Genomic DNA, 21,052 nt, shown 5'->3' on the forward strand with positions numbered 1-21,052 from the left:
GCAAGCTCGAGGATCTTAGCCCTTGAACTGCCTAGCCTTCAGACAAAAGGTACCAGTTCTGCAAATAAAGGAACAAATCTTGCAGCTGCCATGACTTAGAAAACACCCTTTAAAATGCAAGACTTGTCCTTCATTAGGACCATGACAATTTCACTGTCCTAAGATTATTATTAATTCTTGGTATTCAGCATGAGACACTGTTGCCTGCCTGGTTTTTATGGTACGGGCAAGTCCAAATTAGTTTTACTAGCAGTTGTCACTTTTTGTACTGGTTTTCCACTTTCGTGCATGTATGCACAGTGTATCTCCTAACAAAATGAGCGTTTTATTTGCACAAGACAGCTGCATTGTAAACCTGCACACTTTTCCTTATTTGAAGTAAACACAATTTGAAAACGCACTAGAAATTAAAAGTGGATTCTCAGCACCCTCTCGTGGATTTGTGGTATGATAACCACCAAGGACTAGTAAAACGTTCATTACAGTTCAGAGCTACAGAAAAGTTATTACTTCTGCAGCAAAACTACAATAGGAAAGTTAAATGTGAACAGCAAAACTTGGTTATTTATGATTATTTTTAATACCCGAATAAAACCTGCATCTTTAGCACAAGCATCTCTTGTGCCACATTAAAAAAAATCTGCCAGTTATACACTGGCTGTCATGCAATATATGAACTGTAACACTATTAGGTCAGTAGTGGCAGGGGATCCTGTTTTTATTAAAACATGCATCTACGCCTGCAGGCCTAGTCAGGATCAAACCTGTTGCCATTTAGAAAAAAACCTGCCTGTGGTGGTTACACAGAGTAAGTTCCTTGCAAGAAAAAATAGGAGTCTTGCTCTGCTTACTAAGATACCGGTAGCCAGCAGCCCTGCCAACTCAGCAAATCATCGCAATGCTTCTGTCAGGCCTGAGAACAAATAGGAGTCTGAATGCTGCTACTGAGTAGATGGGGTTTTTTTCCTGATAAAGTGGCTTTCCTCCCCCACGTGTGTGCTTGCAGTCAAACGCCCCGTGGAAGAGGACAGAGGCAGAAGTACTTTTTTTGGTTTTGCACACATGTATAAGGAACAGCCACTATAACCCTTACAAGCAGCTCTTTCCCACGCGATTTACAGATCACACAAAGTTTTTTAAGTCCAACGTGAAGAATTCACAGAAGCCAGGGTAGACACACACACAATTGTCTCTGTGCCCTCTGTGTGCCTGCCCCCCCCCCAACTTTTTTTAAAAAAAAAAACAAAAAACAAAGGGCCTTTACCATTTAAAAGGCCTGGCCATATTATTGTTCCCTTTAAAATCATACAGCTTATGTTCCCAACATGTAACAAACAGATTTGTGCCACCATACTTCCTGTGGGCTAGGCACAGTGTAGCAAAATTAGGAACAACTGTTTAATGAACAGTAACCTCCATATTCCAGCCATGTTAATAAGAAACAAGAGTCTGAAGTTAGGCATCTTGAAAGTAAAGTTTTGCAAAGTGCAGTCCACAGATGTCAGCAGGAGCTGCAGGATTTCTGTTCTAGTGAAAACCATCAGTCATGTATTTCATTGCTTCCTTACACCTATTAAGACCTTCATCAGGAAAACAGCTCTGAAAAATTTAGGAATATTTCAGATGGCTTCCAGGTCTGTAAGTATCACACTCTTAGGAAGAGAAAGAGGAGAAATTCCTACTCACCAGAGTTACGCATCATGGTGACCAGGAAAGCAAAGCAGAGTAGTCTCCTTCTCCCTCATGGCTTCTTCATGGCATTCCTTTCACTACGCTGAAGTTGCTGCTCAGAGGAAATCGGAGTAGCTTTGGTAAGCAGTTACCGCTGTGGCTGGCTGACAGAATTTAGGACAGGCAGTACATTGATTTTCTATTTCCCTTAATAGGGTCACACATACAAAACGGATACACCAATTGATTGTTCATCTAAAGCAGAATTCATTGCACACGTATGGTCACACACTACAATTTCTGCCAACATGATTTGGAATGCAACTAAGAAATCTTCAGTTGTGGACATAAGCTATTACAGAACAACATACAACTTAGCTAAACTGGCAGATATTACTTAGACCTCTGATGCAATAAGGCCACATTTTTGATCATATAATGCATATTACATATCTTTTAAAGATTTGCAATTTTTTTTAGACTACAGCTCTTGCTTTCATTTCTAGTCAGACTACCATCAGTTTGTCACTTCCAATTACCCTGATTATGTACATTTTCGAATCTCCAGTTACGCTTTCCCTGACTTTGGTCCCTGTTTGGCCAAGGTCTCTTCAGAAAAATGCAGCGTCTCAGACTCCATCTGAACATCAGTGCATCATTTCAGTTTAATACTAGCAAAAACTTACACAAGTCTGTGAGCAGCTAAACGGCTTCCTTCTCACTATTAAGTGCACTAATACACATATGTAGCCTGACATGGGATTTCTTTTTGTGCACTCTGAAGATTACTTTCCATTCATCTTACAGTGACAAAAGCAAAGCCTAGAAATATATGCGTTTAATTCACTTTTATCTAATGTTAGCATAAGGTTTAGTGTCTTCATTGATATGCCAAGCAATAACCAGTAAAGTCAACTGTTTTCCAGCTCCATAACATTATTCAAACCCCCAAAATACCAGACTTTCACACTGAAACAGATGGTAACAAGTATGTGTGTATATGTATATAAACCCTGTTAGGAATACCTGTCCTTAAGAAAAGGTTCCTCTCTACACCCCCAACTATATATTTTGAAAACAAAACCAAAAAAAGTTTAAAGTATCTTTCAAAACAGTCAGTGTGCTCTTTGAGCACAACAACAACAAAAAAATCCCTCTGCCATACAAAAAATACTATATAAGTTTATTATAATTTAGGAACACAAGGGAAAGTATTTTACAGTAGCTTAAAATCCATGGCAATCTCTCCTGTCTTTGTGTTGAAATTTATAGTGTATGTGATGGCACTAGGAAGGTCTGATAGAGTTTCTGGTTCAGTAACAGAACTGAAGAAATAGACAGCTTGCTTGCAGTGGGGATTCCATTCACAGTTTCCCTACAGGAGAGAGTTAAAAGTGAAAGCAGTCAAAACTACAATCCTATTACTGGACAGTAATAATGCAGTAAGAGTTCTTGTTCTCAGTTCAGTATACAATGACCAGATAGTTATTGCTTCCATTGCCACCCATTCCATTAAAGGAATACAGAACTTGAGATATCATATGCTACACTGCACAGGTGCAGTCATAGAGGAAAAAACCAAGATTTGGTCAAAGAGTATTTACAATACCAAAAATACTTACTCCTTCCCTCAAAACTTTTGTTTCTGTTAAGCTGAGAAAACGATTTGTAAGAATAAATTCTACTTTGAGCTAGCATCATATTTAAGTTCTGATATGTAGTTCTATGGGAACTATGGGAACTATGGGAGCATCTGGATCCAATTCAGACTCCCATTTTAAGGCACATGTCCTGTTCTCCCCAAAAATATGAACAGATAGTTCTGCTAGTTCTGTCTACACGTTATTCACACAGTGTAACAAAAAGCACTATGCAAACCAAGCACAGCCAACAGAAACCATTTTTTCAGCACTACAATCCTATAGACTTTGACATAACAAATTACATTGAAGAAATACCTTTTCATTTGAAATCTGCATCAGTCCTGTACTAACAGAGATATCAGCAGCAAGATGATATTCCATCCACAGAACTGCTCCATGGCTCTTTCCTTTCCTGGGGAGGTGGAGGATCAAAACCTGTTACTTTACACAATACTGACAGCTTAAATGCTGCCCTCATTCCTCATGTAAGTTGGGTGAGAGCTGTAAAAGCATGAATAACTTGTTTCTTTGAAAAAAAAACTGAACAGCTGAATTATTTGGTAAATAGGTAGCAACTTTTAAAGTATCTGCAGATACAAAATCTGAAAGAGACAAGGAAAAGGAGACTATGTCATAACTAAATCTGCTCAAAACCACAGTCAATTAACAGGCACTTGATAACATGGCACAGATTATATGTCATATTTGGAGAGTACTTCCTTCAGGAGACCCTGGCTTCTGTAGTTTCTGAATTCTGAGGAAATATTTACCACATATACCATCTCACTGTGTCTGCTCCACAAGGAGCAGAGGTCATGCTAGCATTGCCTATGAATACAACAACCTGTAAGGCACAGAGGCCTCATGCAGATGTTTCTGGATTTTGTGAAACCTTGAATTTTGTTTCACAAAGAGAAAACATAAAATTACAGCAGTTTCTGAGTTACATAAGCTCTAGATAGTTAAAAATAACTTTCCCCTGTTTTTTCTTAACAGCATTTCCAGTTTGAACAGAATTAAGTACAATCTTTAATCATGGTGGAAAATACCTCAGAAGACATGTGACAAATAGCAAGATGACTGTCAAGAGTCCCAATTAAAAGGAGGAATAGCATACACTTTAAAGCTATTAAACAGAATCGCTTGGAAAGCTAAATAGGAGACTTTCCTGCAAGAATTCAGCAACAGAGAACAAACAGAAGGATTGAAAACATCCAGACAATGGCTTATTTTCTCCAAACTATAAACTATTTAAGTTCTAAATAATACCGACTTCTAGAAAAATGTTATTTTTGAAATACAGGCATATTATGTGAGAAATTACCCTTATTGTTACAGCCTATTGTGAATAGCCACAGGAAATCTGTGTCAGAGCAACTTCCATTACTTTAGGTCACATTATTAAGAACTGTCAAGTATGTTCCCACTAGTGAACTGTAATACACAAAGAGCTTGAATATGAAGTAAAAAAATGGATAATGATGAGAATATTGCAACACGAAAACTCACCGTAAAAGATTTACAGAACCCTCTGTGCTGAGACAGTCTTGTGGTACAGGCTTTCTGAAGTCAAATATCAAAACTTCCTGGGGGTCAGAAAGTGACTTGCAAGGATACTCCCACAGAGGGTGAGGTTCTGCTTCCTTGGATTCCCTAAAATTCAGAGAATTCTGAAGAAAGAAAGTAATAAAACTATCTGAAAACAATCCAAAGGCAAACAGTCCTTGTTTTCAAGTTAATTATGTGTCCTGAACCCAAAGTATTTAAGCAACAACGACGCAAGAGGACAGGATTGCACAACATGTACTACATGCATGGACTAATGGGTACTGCTATATGGTCCTCAGCAGTGAAACAGAAACAGGCACTTTTGAAATACAATGCATTCAACTTTTCTTCCTCCCTTGAGACTAATTCTACTCTAGAACTGCCTGTACTCCTCCACAGTGACTATAAAGGCAATTTAAATGGCTAACTCAAATACAGATATCGACAATACAGCTCTAGAAATTGATACAAATAAATCTCACCCTTCATATCAATCTCTTGGATGTCAAAAAGTCTTTTTCTCTTTCAAAAGTACCCGCAAGGGCAAGTAAGGGCAGCAGGATTCACCTGTGAACAACTCCCAGATGATCTGATTTCAAGCTCAGAAAAAAATTTTAAGAGTATTTGTCTTTTTGCATGAAGTATTTTCAAAACAGTGCAAAGTACTGAAGAGCTTGACAAATGAAAAGAACCACCAACCCCCAAGCCGATGCCACAGCAGTTACTGTTTTGCAAGAACTGAAGAGCCATCACACTGATGAAAAACTAAACCAATGGTGTTTTTCAACAGTCACTGAATACTTTTTTAAGCTAAGGGGAGTTCTATTCTGTTTTGCTGAGACTTGTGCTGAAACTGCTTTCAGTATTCTTACATTAATCATATCATCCATAGTCTGGACGTCAAAACCTTCACAGGTGCCACATGGACTCCGGATTCTCCATAAGTCCTAAAAAGGAAAACAGGATTTTGCTTAGCTTTATTAAAGGGAATATTAAAATAATTTAGCTGTAGATTGGACATTTGATAACAATAAGGACTCTTTACACTCTACACATTTCCAAACCATTATAACTAGCGCAACAATCAGAACATGGTATAATTCTGGGAAAATATTTTGCAAGGCAGTTAATTGTTCAGCCACTGTTTTCAACTCCTCTAAAGAATCTGCCACATTTCCTACTATTTCTATGCAAAGTTTACTTTAAAGTAGGCATGGATTTGCCAAGATTAAACCCTTACAGCCCCGCTATTTCCACTACCCAACACAGGTGAAGTGCTCCCAGCTGCATCAAGTATCTTACAGCCTACTGGACTACCATACTCCCCTACAGCACTCCAGAGATTAGTAAAATGGTTTTAGATACTTCATATTATGCCTCTCATTGACCTTAGCAATCCACTGACAACAATTTAGTTCAACTTTTGCCTTTTCTTAGACTGCATTAATAGTCTCTTAACAGAACAGGAACGTTCACTAGCTGTGGACAGACCATTTTATTATCTGTTCATTGCTGCACTTGGCAACCTCAAATTTACAAGACAGCAGCAGGACTACTACAAATTTAACTAAATGCTGTTGTAATTTATGCCTGAATACGGCATGAACTAGTGTGACTATAAAGAATCTCTGAATAGATAGAACTATCAAATCAGTTAAGTAGCATTCTGCTCCCTAAATGCACTTACTGGCTAAAAAGTCTGTAACTGAAGAATTTAATCAAATTCTTTCTCTTGGATCCAACTTCTGCTAACTGCTTAACTGTAACGACATAGCACAGCCTGCAGAACCGGTTCTACAGAATACCTTACAACACTACATCTGCTCCTGTCTAATCAAGAATGGATAAATGCAGAGGTTATTTAAAAAACCCTACAGATTCTAGTATTTGAGTCTATGTTCACCACTGAACAAAGAAGAAAATGTAAAATCAAAGCAACAGCTTTTGGAATAGTGTAATAGAACACAAGTTAAATGTTCTACCAAAATAGCTACGTGGAATCATGCCCAAACAGAACCCTGTACATAAAAGTGTAAAACTGAGGTTTGGGTGACATGAATGTTACTCTACATTCTGCTACTAGATGTTGAATAATCTTAAGTCATCAGTCTGCATGCTTCAGTTTTCTCATCCAGAACATGAAGAGAATGTCTACTTCCTTACAAAAATGCTTTGAGTTCTAGGGAAGTAAATCCTTTAGGTAAGAGAACATGGAATTAAAACTAACTGCTTATTCCAATCTGATTACTATTGATTAAGTCTTAACATCTGCTTCCTATTACAAGATTCAGATTTACATTATTTACTCAGTATATATTGAAATTCTCTACAATTTTGCAGAAAACAGAAAGGTATGTAAAAACATGCAGCGTAGCTGATTAGTCCCAGACAGAGAGCGAACACATGTATTTTCACAAGCACAAATCAAAGGCGGAAGACCACAAGGTTAAAGAGTGTTCAAATAAGGAAACTGTTAAGGGAGAGAAGGCCCAGATAAAAAAACTAAACTGTCAGGTGGACCAGACAGAGGGAAGAAAAGACAGAGAAAAAACCTCCCATTTTTAATAGATAAACCGAAGATTATGTTTATGTGAAAATTCATTAGATTATAGGCATTTTTTAAAATTTAAAGATATATTTATTTTAGTTACACAATTTCAGACTAAAGGGTTCTATCACTTACACTACCGGACAAGAATTTTGCATATTAATTACAAAAGTATTTATTTAATTTCCATTGTCATTGTAGGTAAACTCTTCACAATCTTCACTGACCAAGTCCTTAATAACAGTATAAACTTTTATACCTTTGTACAACTTCTAAAAGATAAGCTTTCGAAGTATTTTTAAGATGTGCTCAAATTTAGAACCGTGCACAGCCTCAAGAGGTTAAAAAAAAAAAGAGCATGCAATTATGAATCCTGCCTACAGTCTTATACTCAAAAAGCAGCATTTTAAAAAATGGTATTGTGCAGAATATCTCATTTTATAAATAACCACAACTCTCACATGCTACAGCAGTATCTCTCTAATCTAAAGAAGTATTTTGAAACATTCTGTCCTTTCATTTGACATGGTAAAATCACTCAATTTTCTGACAAGAGATGGCTGAAATAGCAAAACTGATTTTCAAGACTTCAAATACTCTTCTCTCTGGTGGTAAATGCAAAACATATTGAAGTGGACAGTATTAATATGAGGTAAACATGTCGTTATCCTGGAAGTATCCTGGAACTGTACTTAAAATTAAGTGGATTTGTGTAAATATCAAATGGATAATTCTAAACAATCTCACCTGAAACTCCACAATTACCATGTGCAAAGAAGCAGACTGAGGTAGGACAGTGACATTACTTGTAAGGTGACTGGTCACAGCAGTCCTAGCATACCAGAAATACAGATTATGCCACGGCAACAAACTTGTAGTAAAAAACGGCTCTCCCACAAGAACAGAAATCTTGACAAAGAAAGGAAAAGATAAAAAGCATTGTAATAAAGAACAACAACTTGGTAACACAGGCTGGTTTGTATCTTCGGTAGCTGACAATGTAATATAGCAACTGAAGTAATCTAGACAAAAACTTCTACTGCTCCATAAGGATTTAATTACTGCATACACTACACACTAGACATATTTTTGTGGTTTTAGTCAGCAAATTTTAAAATTTTAAAATAAATTTTCCTGCAACGAATTTTGAGAGAAAATACTGCAGGTTTTGGTTGGAAGGTTTTGTAATGAGAGCCACAGAATTTGGAAGGTTTTAATTTAAGGAGGTTAGTACTTCCAATAGAGTACAATCTTCTGAGTGGCTTGAGAAAGAGTTACAGCCTTGTAGCACATATGCAGTTAAAACAGTTTAAGTGCCTTAACAACTGGTGTAGATTATGCAGCAAGGGAAAGTCATACCTTTTCAAAAACAAAATGAACCACCTCTCCCCCCAAGTCTTTAGTCTCATTCAGTTTTAGTGGAACAAGGTCTGAACCATCTACTCGTTACATTTTATATTAACTGGGATATAATGGAATTCATTGTGGTTACAGGAGCACAGTAGGAAAGCAAGATTCACTTTCACTTTCTGCTCCCCACCACCCCGCTGAAATTCAGTATTGGACAACGGTAACATACCTTTTTATCTTCCAAATGAGCAGACGTCAGCAACTCAGGACGTGCCTCTATTATTTTAATTTTATCTTCAAGATGATTTGCTTTAAAAAACTAAAAAAGAAAAAGTAGTGTACTGTCTTAAAGCTACAGTTGAGACTCAAACCCATACCAAAATAATAATTTTATTAAAAATAAACAAAAAAGAAACCAATAGCCAAAAGAAATTTTAACAAAATCTGCCTGCCATAACTCATCAGGATGATACAAGTCTATTCTTGAAGGGTGCATGCACTTACAGCCAACATATCACACCCAGTGAACTAAAGCACATGCCCTACATATTCCATCAGTTAGGTATCTGGAAAGGCAAGCAACACAAAAGTTGCCTCACCTTCATTCATTTGTGCTCTGAAACATATGGGAAGGACAGTCAAGAAATATAAAAGTTACTTCAACAATGATTATACACTGCGTATTTGGCTTCTGTTTGAGGCCAGGTTTGTGTCCTAATTTACCTACCATTCACGGTTTTGCATTTCTAAGCCGCAGGGTGAGACAGACCTCTCTCAAAATACACAGTGCAACTGAAACAGCTACAGCTGAACAATGACTTGAGGAAGCCGCTTCCAGTCACTCAGACATTAGCTGCCTTTCCTGAGCAGCCTGCACTCCACCCCACGGATGCAGCTGAAACACCGCCTGCAGTTAACTAACACCCACTGCCTACTGTCTCCTAAGAGCCAAACAGCAGAGCAGGCATTCCCAGTTTGTCTCAGCTGGAAGACAAGAACTTCTGGGTGCTACTTTCCCAGTAAGACTGGTGTAAGCTATGGGATGCCCTCACATTCCACTGATCATCACAAACAAGCAGCTTGGCTTTTATCACCAACGTAATGAGGGCAGCAGAGCAGCAGCTCAAGCAGACAAGCCACCAGGCATCTGCAAGGAGAGATCACGCAACCACAATTCCCTCTGCTCAGCTCAACTACCCCAGTGGCCTATCTAGCTTGTGGCTAAAGTGATGAGACTGGATGTGTCTCCAACGGGATGTACTCCTCCAAGAATATGCACAAAGCTTCGTACCCATACCAAGAAAAAATAAGAACACCTCCCCTGCCAACATATCCCACCTCCCACAGTCTTGTCAAACTGTATGATCAAATACATTCACTAAACTGATTTAACCTCCAAGCAATTGATGCAAGGACAGTCAAAGGTATCATCAAGCTCTGGCCTCAGAAATGCCATGAATTCATTTACTGCTTTAACAGAAAACTGAATACCCACTTTTTCCATGACAGAACAGGACACAGCAGAGTTTTCCAACGTAAACACCTAAAGAAAACACACAACAGTTAGTCAAACTAGCTTTATAGATTTTAATTAAATGAATATGTAAATGAACATCAAAGGAATTATTTTGATGCCCTAATGAAGATAACTCATAAGAAACATGCATCTACTCCACAGCCCACTGTCATGCACCTTTTTTACCACAACAAAACCACCTCCCGTAACTGCAGGCTAAATAAATACTGCTGTTTTCACAGCCATACAAGAAAAAAAACATCAGAATGCAAATACTTATTTTCTGTTTTTAAGATGCACATAGCGTAATAACATTTGCTCTAGGCATATATTTACTCCTGAACAAACGCAAGCATATTGGCAGTGTGCTGAATCAACCTCCAGTAGTGCTTACTCCTTGTGAGCACTGTTTAACACAATCTGAATGTATCAGCTGGAAAGAGCTCAGATGTGCAATGCAGCACACCAGGCTCTTCAAGTAAGAAGAAAATTAAGTTTTATTTAAACTTGGTGAACAGTTAGGCAATATGCTGCTACAGGGCTAGGAAAATATTATGGAAATCTTGTCTGCCCTGTTCATTTTTTCTCTCCTCTGTAACTATCTGTGACTAGCCACTACTAAAGACTGGTTCAACTCTGCATGTTTATTTATGTGTATGAATTGCCTAGCACCTTCCCCAGGATGATATTGCATTATACATTCCCAGATATTCAGTCTGACTATGACAGATTTTCGTTTGAAGAGCTCCATGAGAGAACACAAGTAAGGTATATACACAATGAGACAGCCAGGCAGCTCATTTACACAGACTCAGTATTCTTACTGCTCCCTATCTTGCTGTTACAGACCTTCCACTTCTGACTAGATAATAAATGTAATTATGGAATTGCAAACATAAAAGAAGAAAAAAAATCTGCCAGATATTTAGGTCGATAGAGTATTTCCAAAAGCACAAGATACGAGATGGCAAAGAATAATCAGTAGGGAATGAGGAACGCCACTTTCATTCAAAGCTACACACTAGTAAACATCAAAACTGGTAATTATTATCTCCCTAAACTTCAAAGTGATCAGAGGTGAACTTAACCATCATTCCAACACAATGGAAACCTCTCACTCGTCACTTTAAAGACACTGGAAATAATTAAATAATGGTTGAAAATGCTGAACTATACAAGAGAACTAAAAATACCAAGCTAAAACACAAAGATCAGAAAAACAGAAGTACTGTACCTGCTTTGCTCCAAGATAGTGAGCCAGCATAGGCAGCAGACTGCCATCACTGACACAAAGGCAAACACTATCACTTTTCAGCACCTACAGAAAATAAATAGTCATTGTTATTCCTATTCCTGATGGAAAAGGTTTCAAACTCTAGACATTTTGTTGGCCTTTTTTCTCCACTTTATACGCTTCTGTATCAAATAAGGGCTGGGAGATACCACTTCAAGCACAACAGAACAGTGTAAGAAATATTCACATAATCCCCTTGGTTTAGGTCAGAAAAAGTTTGCACAAAAATATATTGCATGTCTTTATTCAACTACCGATACTCCTTCTAACAAATACACCAAACTGCTACAAATTCCTATGCAAAAATGGCTGCTTACAATTTAAAAAACTAATACCAAAGTTATCATGACAAAATATAACTCACATCTGCAGATATAAACAAAACGTACTTGGTGAGCAAAGTCTTTAGCAAGGGAGAAACAAATTCCATAAATAATTGCTGCAAATAAAACGATACATGCATCTATCATAGAAGTCAAAAACCTACAGGCAACATGCACTCACTTTCATCAAAGACTTGATGTATTGGCGCGTTCGGTTCTGATCATTTAATTCCCCAAAGCGTGGTCTATTCCAAAGAAGATGAGCCTGACATCTACAAACAGGACTTTCAACACGATCATCTGCTTTATTATCTTCTTCTCCTCTGGAAAAAAAATAAAGTACATCAATAAAGTATTACCTACAGCATCAGTAATATGTTTTCGCAAACAGCTACGTTTATGCATTTTACCTAGTAAACACATTAAAGCATATGGACTTCATTGTAACTTGCTCAAATTTACCATTTTTGTAGCTTTGCATTTCCAAATGAAAAGAACAGAAAGGACCAATTTTCACCTTTTTCAAAAGGGGAAACCAAGTACCCCCCAAACTTTCCCGCTAACTGTAATGGTTACGTATTTTAGGCTTTAAACTTTTAGAAAAAAGTTATTAGTTTGCATTCCTAAGTAAGAAAGGCACATAAAATCCAGACATTAACTTTTAAAGCTGGCACTGATTTTTACAAATGTCAGCTGCTACTGTCATCACAACAAACATGACTAGGCTCTTTTTAACTTTGAGCAAAAGGCCTCAAAAAGATAGTGCTGACTAGGAAAATAGAAAATGGAGACAGAATGGCAATTATTTCAGTCCTTTACTTATACACCAGCTCAGCTGAGCTATATTTTAGGATTTCCAGGAACCACCCATGAGTGTTTTTTGCTTCTCTGTCACAGAATGTCACCAGCTGTAAGGCAGGAGCCTGTAGTCCCAACCTCAACTGTGGCTTTATGCATTAAATGGTTTCTTCACTCTGTGCATTGCCCATGAAGCAGCTTTTAATGATTTTCTAGTCTTTACCATCTTATCTTGCTCTTCTACAAAATGGCTGCTCTAAGAGCAGCAAATACTCAAGCTTGGAGTAAAATAGCACCCTTTTTCACACACATGTATTGTTACCTGGCTTTCTGCAGCATATACCACACAGAGTACTCATCACGAGAGGCAGTCAGATACACCTTCTCACCCTGGAGAACTGGCTCCTCATTAGGAAGAAAATATACACACTGCATCCAGTGATCTCTCCACTGAAAAGGGTTGATAAAGAAAACCATAGGAAGTAACTCATAAATAGTAAATGGAAAGCAAACAAATAGCAGGAAATCAGTTAGTAAGAATGGGTGTAACTTTGAAGCACTGATGTACGAATCTTGTTCACGTTAGCAAGGCTGAATAAACACTAGTATTGTATACTGAGTAAACATACTTTAGATAGATTTCTTGCAACAGAATATGCCTGAGACCATTGGCTTGCTGACTAGCTAAGCCTGTATTTTAATCAAATGAAAAATCCAAAATACACTTTGTATTTATTAATACTCTTTCATCTCTATAGTTGACTTATGTTAGAAACCTGTATTAAATCGCTGACAGTGACCAATGGTTGAAGCCTCCTGCATTAAATAACATCACATAGTGTCACTCTGATATGACAGCATAATTATTTTGAGTTTCAGAAAGCTAGTTTCTGCATTGCAAATATTCCTGTAGTTTTTCTGCTTGATAGTTTCAAATCTTATTCTCAAACACGGTAAGTACAACCAATCATTTTGTAGCTTCCTTTTGACTAAGTTCATCTTACTAGTAAATACATTCACACAAAGACACAGGAATCTGATTTAATAGTGATCACCCATTCCTCTAATTATCCAGTACCAACCCAACATTTTGCCACACCAGCCTTTTTTATAGGAGTATAAATATACTCCCGTAAACTTAACACTTATTTGGAATTTTCACAGAAGTACTACATGGAAGCAAACCACAGACCAGTATTTTGAACAGGGATAGAGACTAGTTAAGGAAAAAGATGTGGAAAACTTTATTTCTTGAAAGTAGAAGAAATAAAAGAAATAAAATACAAATATCTAGATGACAGCTTCAGTTTTTAAGCTTTACGTTAAAGCTTACATTTAAGTTTTACATTAAAGAAAACCTAAAATGGGTATATACTATAGTTAAGATTTCTAGGATTTGCCTGTTTAGCATCTTCCAATACATAAAACGTTAGCAAAATTCCTATACGGTTTAAGGGACAGCTGCTTAAGACACCCAGTACAGCCTTGACTGAAAATAATTACCGAGTGCCATTTGATGATAGTACCTAAAGGCTCAGTATGTTACCTGGAAAGCAGAAGTGGATTTTACCCAGTATGGAGCCATTGTGCAATTTATCGTCCCAGAGGGGTCCATGTCGATATCCCACCAGGAAAGTACAATTTGTGCCTTGCCAGATTTTACAGGCTCCAGCTGCACTCTGTAGTAGGTAGAAGCACTCCTTACTGGCTTACTGAAATCCACACTGCAGAGAAGCATGAAAATTGTAAAAAGAAATAGTTCAGCATTCTTTATAAATTCTCACTAGCCTCCTAAACTGAATACAGAAAAGGCACAACAGGAACATTTTGTTATGAACAAAACAATGCCCACCTTACCTGAACATCGTCACCACATCACTAAGGATAGTGAAGTCACTTAAAGGCATCTGGTTCAGCTGGATATCACAAACAGAAGGAACACCTGGACAGTTCTCCATTTCTGAAGGGGAGACTATAATTTTTTCACCATCCTCTGCTTCGACATGAACAGGAAACAGTTTGTTCCAGGACCACATTCTTGTGGATTCCACTAATTGGGCATACACCGTTGCCCTGTGAGGTACTGCCTCACATCCTTCCTGAGTGTTCAAAACAACGGGGAAATTAATTCAACAATCTGACTTACTAACATATTCGTGAGAATTAAATCGATTGAAATGTGAACCAATTTAAAGAAAAGTTGGAATGGGAGCCGTGAAATCTTAAACACAAATTATTTCAGAGACCTCTTTAACATCAGAGCACTTTGCCTACCCGTGAAACACAAGTATCTATACGGTTCAGTGTGGTTCAGAAAGGCCAAAGTACTTGATTAACCATGCAACATCAGCAGTTTACTAACCTCAGTTAAACCTGCATTTCCATTCTCATTCTGAAATAAGACGCCTATCTTGAGCTTCTCAATGCAGAAAATGACTAAACTATCAACATTAAAACAGTTTGTGATTGCAATGAGTAAGAAAAATAGTGGCTTAAATATTTATGCAATGACGACTTCGTATCAATGTTTAAAGAGTAGAAGACATACAGTTGTTCTAATAAAAACACTGTGAACTAAGAGCTAACCAAGAACAATGCTTTCACCAAAGACTAATTACAATTCAGAGTTATATATTGAGAGCAGAAAAATGTTAAGACTGATATAGCCTTTGTATGTAAACTGATGAAACGAAACCTAAAAAAAGTTTTGCCATCCACATTTTAATTAAAGGAAAAAAAATAGACAGGGTAAAAGAGAAAGTCCTAAAATTATACCTGTAGATTATATGTCAAAAAATTTGGTTATTCATTTGATTACAGAGTTTAAAGTATTTCCACAGGCAAAAAGCATGTGGAGTAGAAAGAGCTTACGGGGAAAAAAACAGAAACCCAACAAAAATGCCTGGGAGGTGAAGCCCATCAAATTTAGGAGAATTTCATTTTTTAAAATATCTTGGAACAAACTACTAAGGAAAGCTCCAAATCACAACTGGGTGCCTTTCTGAAAGTTCTTTGTTAACCAGCAAGTTATTGGTTTTAACATAAAGCAAGTAAGTGTAATTTCAGAGTCTGTGAATTACAAAATGAACTCCAATAGCTTTGTTCTAGGAATGAATCTAATAAATTATTCACTGAATAAGAACTTAGCACAGATGGTGTATTTACAGGATAAAGAAGCCTAAATCAAGTACACTCTCCATCCTGCTCCAAAAAAACCAGAAGAGTTTCTCTAAGGATAAACGTGACACAGTATCAATATCTATTCTTTTACCTGTACAAGGTATTTGTGTGCATGTTCATAGGTTGGTAAAGCTCCTTCTCCTATCAGCTCTGTATCAAATAATTCAGTTACCAGGATGTTTGCACGACATTGCATATCTCCATCTAAAAGACACAATTTAATACTGTAATATTAAGACTTTATATAAAGTCTTTCAAGAACATACTATCCTGAAAACACAAGTAATTAAAAAAAAATTATTCCTGTTAGAGAACCTACTGAAGACTGCAAATTATTTTCCTTTAGAACTTTACTATGAAATACATATGGCTACTGAAATACTATTACACTTCCTTTTGAAGTAAATTTCCATTGTTACTTTCTAGAGAGTAAAGGATTTACTTGTTTTAATTAAAAATATAAGGAAAATAAGAATAAGACATATTCCTTCATAGTTTTGAGGTACTTGCCATTTTTTTTAACCGTAGCCTATTTTTCTCACCTGGGCCAACTGTGACTTCAGTGGAGTGCTTGTTGATTACCTTGATCTTGTCACGAAAACCATTTTTCTCCACTATCTTCACAGCAGCATTAGCCATGGGCTTGAAAACCTGTAAATAGCAAGAATATTACAAACTGGTAAGCTAACATTAGCTTTCCAAAATGAAAGTACACCAATGCAAAATGCAGTATATTCAGCCCTGCAAAAATTTAACATCATCTGTACCTTTTTGTATGTTTGAAGTTCATTACCATGAAACAAGACAGCAAGCCTCACTTCAAAAGTTCAGATCACCAATGTCACTGTTACAAATCATAACATCAGCTGTCTCCAAAAGCTACTCCAATTTAACTTATGAAAGACAAGAATACATGCTAAGAATATTTCAGCATTTACATTAAAAAAACTTATTTTTAAAATTAAAGATATACATGGCTCGAGAGGCCCCAAGAGACTTTTATGTACTCGACATAAAAGAACCCCAACCAACCAGCACTGAAATATGCCAAATATCTGCTTTTATTAACAGGTAACTGTGAAGAGAATTTTTGCTTCCTTCAGAAGGAAAAGCACAGAGAGAGTACATAGCTTGAAAATAGTAGAATGATGAAGAATGTGTTAAAAGGGCTTAATGTCCATACCCAGTTTTTAAACTCAAAAACTTTAAATATTGTACTCAGCCACACAATCTGACTACTTAAGATATTTGTGGCCACTTTGGAAACCACCGCCACCCTCTCTGATTGCTTCCTGTGTCTACATGTTAAGAGGACTGTCCCGGAAAAACGATCATAGGACAAAATCCTAGATTTAAAAAAATGTAGGTTTTTACTTGGATAAAAACCACAAAGCACTTCTTCAACTATGACCTACGAACAAGTGAACCTTTGTTTCTTCACATGCATTGAAAAAAAACTAATCAGGCCAAGATGTTCCTGTTGTTCTCCTTAGTATCAGTAATGGCTGCTAATGACCATCACGATGTTTCTTAAATGCCAATAAAAAAGGAGATGCTCCATCTGATCAGGAAGAGATGGAAAAAAACAGTTTATGGACAGTCTCTTTATGATGATGTGGTCCATGCTATGATTAAGTGGTCTGAGAACCCATCTCCAAGAACTGAAACGTATAAAGATCAGTTGTATGGCTAGAGAATAGTCACATTTTTCAAAAACTTGGTTAAAGTTTTCAATATTACACTTGAGTTTTGATAAGAATTGAAGACGGAAAACTATAAAACTTAATTTAGTAATTTTAACCCGTACATTTAAAGAAACCATTCTCAAAAAGGTACTACACCTTTTCAACTACGTTCTTGTAAGACCTAACTGGTTTTGACACATACAAGTATCAAGCTTGCACTTCAGAAGCCACAATACAAAACAGCAAATGCATCCACTCCATTGACCATACAGACAGAATTGCACTGAAGCTCTAAGAAGAGACTATGAACATCCATGCAGAAGTATGTGTAACCCGTAACAAATGCTCACCTCAATTGCATAGCAGAAATCGGCACCTGCTGAAGCTGCCATCATAGACAGAAGTCCTGTGCCAGTCCCTATGTCTAGAACAATCGCTTTTTCACCTTTTTCTTTTACTCTGCTCACTGCAGCGCGAATACCTTGGAAATATTTCGCATTCTGTGGAGAAGAGACAAAAGAGAAGAAAAAGAAGCAAAAAGATAAAAGGATCAGCAACCCTTTATCCGTTCATACTTTGAATTTTTGTATAGAAATCTTGCATCCTCCAACTATAAGTTTATAATTAGAAAAAGTCCTACAGACGCTCTTTATGCTATACAGTCACATCAAAGTCATTTTTAGAAAAAGCAAATGTTACTGGAGGGATCAATCCATTTAAAGTACAACAATTTTTATCACAATATTCACATCATCATTGACCAGTCAGCTATTTATTGCACATGTATAACTTACAAATGCAATATATTTTCTAGAGTAAATAATATCTATGTGAGATACTACTGTTTTTCTGATTACTTTTCCCCTGCAGCACCACTCAGTCATATAGTGCCTATGACAGCACAACAGCCAAAGCCAAAATATCTTGGATTCAGATTCCTCTCTACATCTACTGAAAAAAACATTCATACATGAGAAGAAACATGTATAAACACTGGCTTTTGGTTATGTGCCATGAGTGGGGCTACAAGCATACCTACATTAACAACAGGAAACCACCCAAATGCTGTCATCTGTCAGCTACAGCATACATATTGAAATATATGCTTCTATTTACTCCATAACAGCCTATTATAAGACATTCCTTTGCAAATTATTCAATAAAGCCTCTCCAAAGAGTACACTACCTTTGGACATTATAAATTTGGAAGGTCTGCTGGATCCCTTTCTGAATAATTCCAGTTAACACTTCTCATATATTACTCCCGTAGAGCTGTTTTATACTTAAGACACAACTTGCTGTCTCTAAATGGCTTATTAAATGCCTGATCCCGCTAGCATGTTTCAATTCAGTATGAATTCAAGACTCGTAGCATAGGCACCATAAAATTCTTTAAAAAGGTTATTGATGAAATGGTCGACTAAAAGGCTAGAGCAGAAAGAACATTTAAACCATTCACTCCAGACTTCCATCATTCCTGTAGATACAGCATCTCAACTTTCTTCTCAATTGCAAGCAGTAAATAAGAGCTAAAAATATCATAAAAGAATAAAGATAAACTTTACTTACATCCCTATAAAAACTATAAAAAGTCTAGATTCCCATTTACAGCTTTTGAAATTTAATCTAATGAACTCTGTCAAAAATGTCAAACAGAACAGCAAAATCAGCTACTGCATGTAAATATCATTGTGCAGTGAACAACTGAACACTAGAGTCAGGTGTAAGAAGGCATCTGTTGATCTAAGAGTAGTTCTGCTATCATAAAAGGTACAAATTCTATTATTTCAGTTTTCAGAGAAACCTGTATAATCATGCAGTGATAGCTGTTCAAGCGAAAGGAAATGGGTATTTTCTTACCATTCAAAAGTTTTTTGCTTCTATACTTACTCTATCTTTATCATGAAGCATATCTGCATACCGTGACCTACAATTAAAAAAAACAACCAATCAAATACTACATGCCGCAAAGCATGACAAAACCACTAGATCTTACATAGCTCTGGTTTCTCTTACCAAGGCAACTGGTCCCCATAGCCCATAAATGCAGAGATAATCAATATTCTCTTTGAGTATCTGAACTTTCCCCCAGATCTAAGGAATAATGTCATTTCAGTGATCTAGTGATCAGCATATAAACGACCTAATTAACTGCTGGCATATATCCTCTTTTCAGCAATGGACCCAAGACGCAGACCTGTGGGCAAACAGCTGTGAAATAATAGCTTGGACAGATGGAGTTTCATACAGCAAAGAAAGCCAGCCTGCTATAGTTTAGATCTCTCATTGTTACCAAGGTTTAAATTTCTTTGGTCCCCATTTCTTCATGGGTCACTACTTAAAAATAAACCAAAATCTAATCTTCCTAGCTTCTATGCCTGTTGCATTAAGTTCTTCAAAAGTTATTACAGGAACAGACAATGGGCAATTATTTGTTGTATTGGGGATTTAAAACAAATTTAGGCAATGCATTTTGCTACAACGTTGTTACTGTCAGTATTAAGGGAAGCATCTCGGAAAATGTTTAAAAAAAAGCAGAAGGAAACCACTTGGACAATACTTTACAAAATTCAACATTTTCAGTTCAGCCCTGTACAACACAGGGCGATGTAACATTCAGACTATCCTACAGGCTGTTCATCTCATGCCCTTGGAACATCTACAGAGATAAACACAAAAATAGCCATAAAAGCAAGTTGAGTTTGCTGGTTTTTTGTAGCTTTAGTGGAACAACACCCTACTTTTTCCAGCATACCTTGCAATTTCCTGATGGTAGTCGTAGTCCTCATCCTCTTCTACCCACTCCATAGCACCAGTGGTTGGATTAGCTCTTCCACAAAAGGTCTTCATGATCAATATGATCAATCTCAGTTTGTGTTATTTACGTGTTACATGCAGTTTTGCTACTTTGGCTGTGGTGTAATACGCAAAATACTGGCTATGGGGAAAAAACCAAGGGAAAAACCCCACAAAATTTCCAGTGAAAACTACAGACATCACTTCAGCTCTGGGACAGGCACACCCCCACACACATACTCTCTCACTTTCCCTGTTACACCTGCCTTGGCCAGAAGCACTGGTGACTGCCTTAGACTTTTCCTCTAAGGATGTTTTAAGCTCAAATCTATCACCCAGCCCTGTTCAGGAACTCAGCATCCCCCCAACACCAATCACCAGCAAATTCTCAAAGAAAAACACCTCAGCCCGAGACGATGCAGGTCGGGCCGGGGGAGTTCGGTCACCCTCTCTAGGCAGTCCCCACACCCTGTCAGAGAAGGGACCTGCAGACTCTAGGCAGCAGCACAACCGGGGGGACCGTCACCTCGGGCCAGCCCAGACCTTCCCCCGCCTCAGGAAGGAGCTGCGACGGGAGCCGGTGAAGCTGCTCCCCGCTATCTCTAGCCCGAAACCAGCGCTGCGGCCCTATCCCCCCTCAGGGCCACATGCCGGCGCGGCTGCACCTCCGCTCCCCCCAACATGGCCGCCGGCACCTACC

The 21,052-nt window shown here is 37.5% G+C and overlaps 1 protein-coding gene across 2 annotated transcripts; it reads right to left on the reverse strand.

Annotated features, from left to right (window-relative positions):
• Nucleotides 1–2,833: 2,833 nt before the first annotated feature.
• Nucleotides 2,834–21,041, reverse strand: PRMT7 (protein arginine methyltransferase 7). 2 transcript variants are annotated; one of them, XM_056360399.1, is made up of 17 exons: nucleotides 20,312–21,041; nucleotides 19,447–19,483; nucleotides 17,907–18,056; nucleotides 16,414–16,522; nucleotides 15,963–16,075; nucleotides 14,549–14,790; nucleotides 14,238–14,415; nucleotides 13,014–13,141; nucleotides 12,075–12,216; nucleotides 11,511–11,594; nucleotides 10,256–10,303; nucleotides 8,990–9,079; nucleotides 8,158–8,319; nucleotides 5,735–5,809; nucleotides 4,824–4,984; nucleotides 3,630–3,726; nucleotides 2,834–3,046 (listed from the first exon to the last, which is right to left on the reverse strand). In XM_056360399.1, exons 1-17 carry the CDS (start codon nucleotides 20,404–20,406, stop codon nucleotides 2,888–2,890), a joined length of 2,070 nt encoding a protein of 689 aa, XP_056216374.1. In that variant the 5' UTR covers nucleotides 20,407–21,041; the 3' UTR covers nucleotides 2,834–2,887. The 2 variants fall into 2 exon arrangements, with proteins under 2 accessions (XP_056216374.1, XP_056216375.1); XM_056360400.1 differs by lacking the exon at nucleotides 20,312–21,041 and having other exon boundaries at nucleotides 19,417–19,480.
• Nucleotides 21,042–21,052: the final 11 nt, after the last annotated feature.

This window comes from Falco biarmicus, chromosome 15 (genome assembly GCF_023638135.1).
Source record: "Falco biarmicus isolate bFalBia1 chromosome 15, bFalBia1.pri, whole genome shotgun sequence".
Taxonomy (NCBI): Eukaryota; Metazoa; Chordata; class Aves; order Falconiformes; family Falconidae; genus Falco; species Falco biarmicus.